The 11,165-nt window shown below is 40.1% G+C and overlaps 1 protein-coding gene across 13 annotated transcripts in view; it reads left to right on the plus strand.

Moving 5' to 3' along the window:
- Positions 1-11,165, plus strand: part of TENM2 (teneurin transmembrane protein 2) — a 685,555-nt gene that overhangs the window by 633,857 nt on the left and 40,533 nt on the right. For all 13 annotated transcript variants that reach the window (XM_065690193.1, XM_065690201.1, XM_065690202.1 and 10 more), the window contains 2 exons: positions 6,571-6,781; positions 10,927-11,046. In XM_065690193.1, the coding sequence (XP_065546265.1) occupies positions 6,571-6,781; positions 10,927-11,046 (331 nt within the window). The remainder of the gene's footprint in view (positions 1-6,570; positions 6,782-10,926; positions 11,047-11,165) is intronic.

An 11,165-nucleotide genomic window follows, 5' to 3' on the forward strand; every position in this document is an offset into this window, starting at 1 on the left:
CAGAATAGCCTGTATAAATTGTGCATGTTTAACTAGATTTCATTTTAGACCTTCCAGTGCCTCCAAGTAAAATGGATAATGGAATGTATAGCAAAAAAATACTTCTTTTCCAAAGAACAGTTTCACTAGGTGTTGGATGCAGCTGATACATGGAGCTCATGCTTGGGGGGGCTTTGTTCTGAACTTAGTGGGATAATTTGGGACAGCTACTTAAGAACTCTGTCCTCTTCCCAGGCAGCCCTGCCAGGAGACCATATTGCCCTCTGGGGTTGCTCCTTCCAGGCTTTTCTTTTCCTTCTTTCTCCTTTCTCCCACCTTTTGTATCCATTCAGAATTACTCATGTTTATAATCTTTACTAGCAAGATAGTGAAAATTAGGTACTCTCAGAGAAAGATGAGCACAAACTAACCCAGGTTTTGCTAAATGGGTTTGTTTCAGATTTGATCAGGATGGAGAGGACAGCTACAGGCAGGGTAAAAAGAAAAAGAAAATGCTTATATCATGCCACAGATCACATTTCTCCTCAAAATGTAATTATCTGGACTAAAATTGGGTGGTGAAGAAAAAGAAGCGACCCATGGCAGTATAGAATGCTAAACTAAATGGAATGAGGAACTCCTTGTTTGTTATGCAAAGTGGGACATTCTTTTCAAAACACATTTTAATTTATTTCCACTTGGCTTTCCAAAGTGAGCTGCGCCTATCTCTGAAGGAAATTTTGCCCTGCAGTTTGTTACTATATAGCTGTAACCCCACCAAGAAGTACAGTTGGCAGTAATTCTGTTTGGCACAATACATTAAAGATAATGAATGAGGGAAAGCAGCTCTCTGCTCCAGTATGAATTCCCTTCAATTCAGGAGAAAAACACATTTCTAGAGAAGTTCACCGTCAGGACAGTGCACTTGGCTGATTGAAAGGCTGTTTATTTGAGTTGTCTTGGAAAACTCATCTCTGAAATTAGACAGAAAGAAAATAGAAAGAAAAGAGAAGTGTCTTTCTGCAATAAACATTTAGAAAAAAATTGCTCTTAGAAAATTACAAATCCTGTGACTTGATACTGCATCAGGCTTGTGACATTTAAGATAATACAAGTATTTCACAGCACAAAGGCAAATCATGTAATTTAGCTTGCCTCAACAAGCATTGCCTCAGCAGGGGTCTCTAATTCAGCACAGACAAAAGATTTTATGAAGTTCTCAATATAAATACCCAGAATACTCTTGGCACAGAAAACACCTTCCCAGAGCCTGTACAATAGTCAGTTTTAGAACATTAAATGTAATGAGTACTTGAAATCTATTGTGGACGGGGGCCAGAGTGAGTCGTGTAGGCTTGAGTAGAAAATCTGGATCAAAACTAGACATTATGTAAGTTTGACAAGAGCTAATGAGTGTGCTTGTCTGTGATTTTGCTAAAACTCATGTCAGCCTCTAATCGCCTTTACACACATTAGCCAGCTTATTCTTACACTGTCCCTCCTGGGATATGTTACTACAATAACACACTCTTATAACCCCATGGAGAACTGAAAGCAAGAAATTCAGTGCAATTCCATGGTTTAAAAAGCCCCCTGTCACTGGGTAAGTGTCTGTGGGTGCACTAGAACTGAACAAAGAGTTTTGTCACGATTGTTTTTGTCGTGGAGCCTTCCAGGTCAGCTCTGCTCTAAGCCATGTGTGGTTTGAGGTTGGAGCATAGAATTGTGGAATGGTTTGGGCTGGAAAGGACTTTAAGATCATCCAGTTCCAACCTCGCTGCCATTGGCAGGGATGCCTCACCCTGGATCATGTCGCCAAGGCTCTGTCCAGCATCAATTGTCCACTAGTATTCACAAGCTGTGGATCACCGCTCTCAGGGTGTAGGTGGGAGCTACACCTGCAGTAGTCATTTCCAGCGGGTGCTCTTAGGGATGAGGGGTTTCCCAGCTGCCAGAGCTCAGGGCAGCACAGGGATCCTGAGTGGGCAAGGGAAATGAAGCCAATGTCATATGCCAGGGTACTTTGAAACCTCATTGGGGAGTTTTGGGAGCATTCAAGGCACACCCAGGTTACACATAAGCCAGGTTTATCCTATTTAACCACAGTTTTGGATTTACAATCCAACGTTTCCTGAAAGACAGCTTTGATTTAGGTTTAATGGTTCCAGAAATACTTTGCTGTGCTCACAGTTTGTTTTAAGAGCCAGTGATATACTTTGGATATCCTGACAGTTCACAGAGAGGCTTCCCAGTCTGGCTAATTGAGGAACAATTCGATCAGGCTATGAAAGTGAAAATTCGGGTTAAATATTAGATAAAACTTCCTGGTAATAAGATATCTTGGGCTGTGGAATAGCCTGTCTGTGGAAACAGTTCTGTGGGCAGCTTTAGAGCTCTATTAAAATCTTTCTGTGTTGGCACAGAGAAAGCCTACTCTTTTGATAATCTGATAGAGCATCTCAAATTCTTTCACCTTGGTTATATTAATACTACACATAATTAAAATTGGATCATGATAAATTAACTAATTTGCCCTTAGAGTGATCAAAGGCCCTTTTGCCCTCAGGGTTTGTGATAGCTGCTTCCCCCCCACCCCCGCCGCCCCCCGCCGCCCCCGCCCCTCCTCCGTTTTAATCATCGATCTGAAATGTTTACTGGAAAAAGAAAAATTTCCAGGAATTACACTCTGCAAGTCCCCAGCTCCCGGAGCTGGTGAAGTGTAAGGATGCCCTCTGCTGAGCAGGGGCGCAGAAGCTTTGTTCTGGAAACAAAGCGGGGCTGCAACTAGATGTTCTTTAAGGTCCCTTCCACAGCAGACTATTCTATGACTCTCTGGTTCCTGGAATCCAGTCCCCTGAATGTGACAAGAAGTCTCTTCAGTGGTGAAAGACAACCGATGATGAGAGGTTCTAAATACATTAGCAAAAAAATACATCTCTGTTTCTGCTCACAGTTTTTTAGGCATTGTAATGATGTTCAGGAGGAAGACAGTTTAAGGCCCTTGTGAAATATGGCATAGACGAGTACATTATTCTACTTACATGTAATAGTTGAAAATTTTCTTCTTGCTGTAAAGTAAGTCTGCCAAAATGCTTGTTCAGTTGTCAGAAAGACAGGAAATGTGTGCACCCACTAGCAGGAGTGATGTCTTCAAGAGGAATACCATGTTCACTTGCTTTGTTCCTGAAAAGATTTGGGATTTCAGGAAACCGTGAGCAGCAAAGGAGAGCTAATCCTGTGCTGCCACTTGAAATCAGATCAAAAGTTCCTATTTCTTTCTTCTCAGTTACAACCAAGTCAGGACTTCTTTTGGTTTCATATTGTTGAAAGAGGTTGAGCATCACCTTAATTCCTTCTACAGTCTCTTTCCTTTAGTATAGAGAGTTTTAGAAAGCTACTAACTGGCCACTTAAAACTCGGATGAGTACGCTATGAAAAGAAGCAATATGTCAGTGAGGCTAATGGTGAGGGTTTTGTCATTGAATTAGCCAGATAAATAATTCAGTGTACCTGAGATCTGGAAGATGACGAGCTCTGAAGTATGTATTAAAAAACAAAGTACTGAATTCTAATTAAAATTCATGCTTATGGCAGTTTTCTCTTACAGAAGGTAGGGTGGTTTTTTTCTAGCCCTGGTTTTAATCAACTGAGTCTAACTAAATGATTCTGTAAGGATTTGCTTCATATGGAATGGTACAATACAGCTGGAGAAATAAGCTGTTAGGAATCTGGTGAAATGCAAAGCCCTGCACCTGGGGAGGGGCAATGCCAGGCACAAATGTATGCTGAGAAACTCTGCTTTACCCTGAGGAATACTGAACACTGGAGCAGAGTGCGCAGAGAGGTGTGGAGTCTCCATCCTTGAGATTTTCAAAAACTGTCCAGGCATAGTTTTCAACAGTCAGCTTTTGGTAGCCTGGCTTGAGCAGGATGGTTGGCCCACAAAAGTTCCTGCCAACCTCAGCCATTCTGGGATAATGCCTCTGGATAGCAAATTAGGCAAAGATGACCTAGAAACAAATACATTCTGACAGCAATCAATACTCTTTCATACATAGAGTCAGAGCTTTTGGAGCAGCAAAGTAGTAGCAGCAGTGCAACTCTGAATGCAAATAGAGTAGTGGTGTGTAAGCCTGTGACATTCAACAGCAGTGCCCAGGTTCTGGCTGCCTATGCTGAACAGATCCATACATTGGGTCTGTTGTTGCAACAAGCTGGATCAGCTAGTTGGCATAAAGGTAAAAATATCCTAATGCTGAATCCTGCCACCTGGGAATAAATTAGTACAGGTGAAAATAGCCATATGTTATAAGTAACAGTGTTTCCAACAAGTAAATGGTGTGTATTTATGTTAAGGTATATGCCTGTCCTTTCTAAATATTGTTGTGAGCATCCAAAAGTGCGCAAGTCTGAATGCACATGCTTGCATAAAAACCTTCCTACATGAAAGGAATCATACACAGGTTTCTCCCTGCTATTGAATGGAGATGTTTCTAGCCTCCCAGGTCCTGAACTAGCAATTCAGAGCAGTTTGATTGCCTGCTTGATTGTTTGTGAGATAACGGTGAGATTGGCAGTGACAGGGTAATTTACTGAAGATTGCAATGTCAGACTATATCCAAAGGGGCTTGTGAGCATCAAGATGTGATTCGCATGACTGACAGGACGCTGCGAGATTGATATGCCAATTTAAAGTTCATGGTGCCATCAGAAGTGCTCAGTTGCAGCATCCCATAATCTGCTGCTTGATGAGGTCATTACAGACATAACATATGCTCACCTCTAATAACAGGTATAGCAAAAATATGGTGCAGCTTGAACAGGTAAATGTAAATTTAGCAAAGGCAGTAATTTATATGCTGTGTTTTGCTTCTGTTATTTCTAATGTGTTGGTAGGATTCTCTTGACTGGTGGTCGTATGAATGAAAGAACTGAGCAGACTGAACAGTGGTCAGCTTAAAGTTCATGGCTGTAGGAGTGTCACAAACTGAGAGAGAAAGCAGGATGTGGAATGAAAGTTCTCAGAGCTTAATAGGAAAACTGCCTTGAGTTATAATCTGAAGCTAATGGTGCCCTTACAATGATTATATAAAGTGGGTGGAAAAAGGACTGTAGCAAGAACGAAAATTCCTACCACCACATTGGAAAGGGTTTCAAGATGAATGCAGCTCTTAATGTGAACAGGCGACTGACCTTACAGCAAGGTATAGCTCTTGCAACAAGGTAGTTTGTCTAACTTAAATTTCCTTAGAGGGCTGAATGAAACATTGTCAGGAAACGTTGGCAATTTTGTTTTTAAATCAGAAACAGTCATTTCAGGCACACACAGGCCATTGGAAATACCAGGCTGATTCTAAAATAAGAAACCTTTTTATAGGTTTGGGTTTTTCTCTTGATGTTGTTGTTTTTCCAGTTACCACTGTGTAGGGTAATGCTGGTATGTGGTGCATTTGAAAAGCTTTAGAATACATGAATCATGATCGTACTCTGGAGTAATTTTGTCAGCTAACCTACTGGAATGTTCTGTCTTGTGCGTGGTATTCAGTAGGTGCCCAGGCCGTTATTTGTACTCAAAAATCAGATTAATATGTCTTGGGGAGTCTGAAAGTTTACAGACCTAAGTAGATTTCAGATTGGATGCCTGATTCTTGCCAGAGAAGATGAATAAATGTTTCTGAATTGTTAAAGGGTAATATTTTAAAGTAAATGGATATTAATCTCTAAATTACAGTAGAGCTTCATTGAGAGAACATATTTCAGTTAAATGATAATACCAGTGGAAAGTATGATGCTAGAAGTGGTTATGGTATGCGCTAAAAATAGTCTGTTGTGATTTATCTCAGGGTACAGATCAATCTCCCCCTGAGGAGTCCATTTTAATTTCTTGTGTTTAAATTCTAATTTTTCTTAAAAATACTTACTAAGACATATTCTTGATGGACAACCTAACGTGTAATGTGGTGACCGAACCCACCAGCTCTGTGAGTGATCCTTCCTTACTAAAGCGTGCAAACAAGTCCTGAATCAGGTATCTGTGGGAGGCGGGAGTTCCAGCAGCACTTCTCTATTGCCAGAATGGGTACAATGTAGTTTGTATCTTACTTAGGTAATGATAACTTAGTGTCTCACTCCTGTCTCCTTCCCTCATCTCCCCAGACTGAACAAATTAAATTAAACATAATTCTCAAGAATCTTAAAGCCCAGCAAGGAACTCTAAACCCTGTGTAAAACAAACAGTTGGAGAGGTTTAAAAATTCCCAACAAACACAACCAAACAAATAAAAAAAGAAAGCAACAAAAAAATCCTGAACTCCTGCCACTATTCTTTTTTTCCCAGTTTCAACCCTTAAGAGATTTCTTTGGGATTAATTCTCACCTAACACTGATTTGAATTAGTTGTAGCAGTAATGGTGTTTAACCAGTGTTCTTGGGACAGCCTCAGCCTTGTTGGTTCAACCAGCAGTTTTATGGCATAGGGATGTTACGGAGAGTAAGCATTAAGGTTTTTCCAGTTCCTTAAGATGTCCATTAGATGTTATTGCTTGATAGCACTGTGCAGCTGACTGACTCCAGATGACTCTTACCTTTCAGATGGCTTGGTTGACTGCCTGGACCCAGACTGTTGCCTCCAGTCTACTTGTCAAAATAGCCTGCTGTGCCGTGGTTCACGTGATCCCCTTGACATCATACAACAGAGCCATTCTGGTTCCCCAGCTGTGAAGTCATTCTACGATCGGATCAAGCTTTTAGTGGGGAAGGACAGCACTCACATCATCCCAGGAGAAAATCCCTTCAACAGCAGGTAGCAGCTATAAAATATGATACTGTGTCTGTGCAGTTGCATTGTTTGGGAGAATTCCTCCTAGAGACTTTATTCATGTTTAAACATGAGGTGCTGCTTTCAGATGCTTCATGTGTTTGCATCCGACGCATCATTCCCACTGAGGGCACGGTCTTGCAATTTGTGATGTGACCTTTATTTTATAGCACTGAGTTTTATTAGCATTTTAACATATTGGCATTTTAACATATTGGAAACCCCTAGAAAAAGATTCCTTCCACTAGGTAGGAGCTTCTGAGTTTTATATTTTATGAAGACTGCAGTCTAGAACAAGGGAAAATACAAACTAGTTTCCAGTTAGAGATTGCATTTTATTTACTGCCCTTAACACAAGTTTCAATAATGGAATAACATTTCAAATTATTCTAAAGATACATTAACTGAGGGGGGATTTGATTATGTATTCCATATATAAATCTGTTTTACTTGCATCATCAATGCATCTCACTAGGTTTTCATTTATTCTTTGTTTTCTTTTCCTGCATTTGTTATTATTATTAATTGTATATTTATAACGACTGTAAAAGCCAGCACATCATTAACTGATGTTTGATGCCATTGTGTGCTTCAAGGAAAAGGGTGTTCCTATTTATCAATATTATTTAAATATATCTCCATGGAAAGATGCTAGGAAGTTGATGAATATGTTAATTATGTTCATATTGCCAAGGTTAAAACTGGAGAAATAACTTCATTTGAGATAGTGCCCAAAAGATTGGACTTCATTACAGGAAACTCTTTTTTCAGTCAGGATTTCATTATAGGCTCACTGGGTGAGGCAGAGAAAGACACTAAATATTTGTCTGTAAAATGAGGATCATAACATTTCTGGATGCACCAGGCAGGTCTCCACTGTATGTTCAAATGATTTCCATATTCTATCAGAAAATCCCTGTTGGATCCTACTTTATGTAATACAGACTTTATTGTATTCTATAAAATACTCTATGCATGCACACATGGTGTTTGGCACAATAATAGGAAATTGTTAAATTGTTCTGGTTTCATCTAATTTTTTGTGATTTTTTTTTCTCATCAGCTCTGTAAAAATAAGATGGGGAAAATGTTGCGATTTTTTGCAGTGTTGTATGAGAAAGAAAACAAGGCGAGAGTGAAGCTTACTTATTCATGAGCTGAGCAAATGTTCAAAAAGGATCCAGGCTAAAGCATAAAAGGCATCCAGTCCATAGGCTGGTTGGTGCCTGCTGCTCTCTATGTGTTATGATCAGCAAAATTTCCTGGAGTGAAGAGGAGCAGGCAGTTTCCTGTGCCATACTGTATGTAATGAGTGCTTGAGCCACTGCCTCATTAAGCCACCCAGAATAAAATGAAAGTGTTCCCTGTATCTGTATTGCACTATCATCTGCAATGTTTAGTTGTGTTACTAACATGATCCAACACTTCATTCCTGCACCTTGAAGTATTGTACAAAAGCAGGTGATTATCATTCCAGATTTCTAGAGGAGTATCGTGACATGCGGATGTTCTTGTGCCACGCAAGAAATACTGGAAACTGCATTAGAAATAATCAAGCTGTGTAGGTATAGATAGAGGTTGGAGTCTTCTAAACAGTAAGAATTAGAGCCCTAGACTAAGTGGGAGCTGGGGACTTCAATCCTGAGGCTCTTTGAAAAAAATCTCATTCTAAATTTTAGCTTTATGTTAAGTATCTTTTCTAGGGTTCCTGGTGGCAGGAGTTTTAGTTCTGTTTTATTCATCTGAAGTGTCGTGTGTTTTAACACATCTTTGCAAATGGCATATTAATGACATTTTTAAATTGGCCTTAACCTCTAAGTCATGAAGGTGCTTTTGAGAAATCTACAGCTCAGCTGTTATTTTTGGTACTGATTTTAGGCAAATCTAATACAAAGTGTCAAATTGAAGGTTTTAAAACTAAGATTTTTGACTTTGTAAAAGTGCCACAGGGTTAGACTCCAAGTTTCACGTTTATTGAAGCTGCCACAGTCTCAAGAATACCTAACAGGACAGATAATGCCTTCTCTCTTTTCTTAGCTTAACCTCTCATTCAAACTGGGACAAAATAGTGGTTATAATTTTTTCCCGGTACTAGCATAAGAAAAAGAAAGTTATTTCCTATCTGCTAAAGCAGTAAATAACAAAATGCATTGATTGCAAAAAACACCTATTTTGTCAATTTTAAAGATTTTTGAAAGATCACAAAATGAAAGTTGTCCTCTCTGTGACTATCAATCAACATAGTAACTCTTACAAATCCAGATTTTAGTGACAAATTTTCATATCATATTGTGTCCCATATTTTAGAAATGAAAAGTATTACCCACAATGTTCTTATTCAAATTATTTCCTTAAGTATTAAAACTGCAGGTAGAAAAAATTAAGTCATGAACATTATTAGTTTTCTTCTACCATTTCTTCCTTAATCTGCTTTCTGTACTGTTCCCCTATAGAAGCTTGAGTGACTATCTTCCTACAACTATTTCTGTACGTTTGTAACACAAAATAATGCAAGCAAGGTCAATAATGCCATCTTGGGCAGCTTCTATTAAATTCCATATTCTGTTACGAAATGTTGATTTTGCAAATTCGAATTTGACCTGGAGGGTCAAGTAATGGTTGAAAGGTCTGAAAGCAAAGTAACAGAAATAGTTAATTTCCATTAACTAGTTTCTTTTATGTAGTATTGAAGAACACATTATACCTTGTTTGGAATAAAAATGGGACAAATAGTGGTTAAATAGCCAGTTAACACAGTTCGAAATTTACATCAAGTACCTTGAACATCTCAGAGTTAACAGAAAAGACCTGAAAACGATCCCTGATATTACTAGTGCAAATAGATGTGCTCTGATGCCATCTGCTTACAGGCATCCCAGAATTCAACTGCATTGTGCCAGGTTTCAGGCAAGCAGCTCAGCTGGATCCCCGTGTCCTGCAGCTCAGGTTGGGTGTCAGGATGCTGGGTATCTGGATGCTGGGTGTCAGGATGCTATGCCTGTTGGTGTGCATGGAGCCTGCAAAGCGTTAGGGGCAGCTCCAGTCCCTCCAGCACAGTCAGTTCAGAAATGGGGCTTTTCTGCTTCATTTTTGATCCCATAGATTATGGGTTACAGCAGGATTTAACTCTCTCCCTGTTTCCCCAGATTGCTTTCTCCTTTTTTCATGTTTCCCATATAGAAAAGGAAGCCTTGTGGAGACATACATGTACAAGGATGTCTTTTCCATCTCCCTCTGACCATGCAGCTTTCCCCACTCACCAGTCTGCTTCTCTCAGGGTTCAGGGAATGTGGAAAGGAAAGAAGCTGGGGCATGGAGACTCATCTCCAGCTGGGAGAGGAGAGGGGCAGGAACATACTGGCTGTGCAGGAGAGCAATGCAGCAGGGAGCAGTGGGACTTGCTGCTTCCAGTGCTTAGAGACTGAGGAGGCAACCAGGTGGGCAGCAGTGATTTCTGCCCACTGTGCTCTTAGCTGCAGCAGAGTACTCTCAAAAGAGAACAGACTGACTGTGGCTCGTATGAGAATGACTCCTCTTCTTCTCCCTTAGGTTAAGCAAAGCTGCTTAACCTGTTGGCTAAGAAAACTCTGGCCTTAAAGTCCTTTCACCTGCTGACAAAGTGAAAAGCAAAGGTTGCAGATCAGGACCAAATGCAGTGTACAAACATCAGTCGCACCCTAAGATGAAGGAATATGAACCTCAATTGGGAAAACTGGTTGTATAAAAGAGGTATGACATTACACTGTGTTTGCCTAGTGTATGAGGCATCCACAGACACTTGGTTGTACCCAGGGAGGTTTTTGGGAAGTGCCCAAGTATTGTTTCAATGGGACTTCAAGGTCACAGTTCTGACATTGCTGAATATGAGATAGCTTTCTTCTCTGCAAAGCCTCCTTAGACAGTGAAACAAAGCCTTGTTAGACAAGGAAAGCACCAGCTCCCGTTATACACAGACCTCACTTCATAGGCCAGCAGTGTAAGTATATAGATGACGCTGGGCCAACATTGTAGCATCTTCTAACAATCTTTTGATTTAGAGTAAATGAGGCACAAATGTTCCACTACTCAGTTTATAAACAACGTAACTTTTGTAACTAACTTTAATACCTTTAATTATCTTTCTTCTTCAGTCTTGTGTCTCTCATAAGAGGCCAAGTGGTGACTACAGATGGAACGCCTCTAGTTGGGGTCAACGTGTCATTTGTCAAGTATCCAAAGTATGGCTATACCATCACTCGTCAGGATGGCACGTGAGTTTGCTTGCTTCATTGTGTCTCTATTTCAGATAGTGTCTTTGCTGATTAACAGATGGTATGATCTAATGGAACCATGTGGTATCATGCATTGCATTCCTCCCGGGGCAAAGAGC

The sequence above is a fragment of the Lathamus discolor genome, chromosome 10, assembly GCF_037157495.1.
Source record: "Lathamus discolor isolate bLatDis1 chromosome 10, bLatDis1.hap1, whole genome shotgun sequence".
Lineage (NCBI taxonomy): Eukaryota > Metazoa > Chordata > Aves > Psittaciformes > Psittacidae > Lathamus > Lathamus discolor.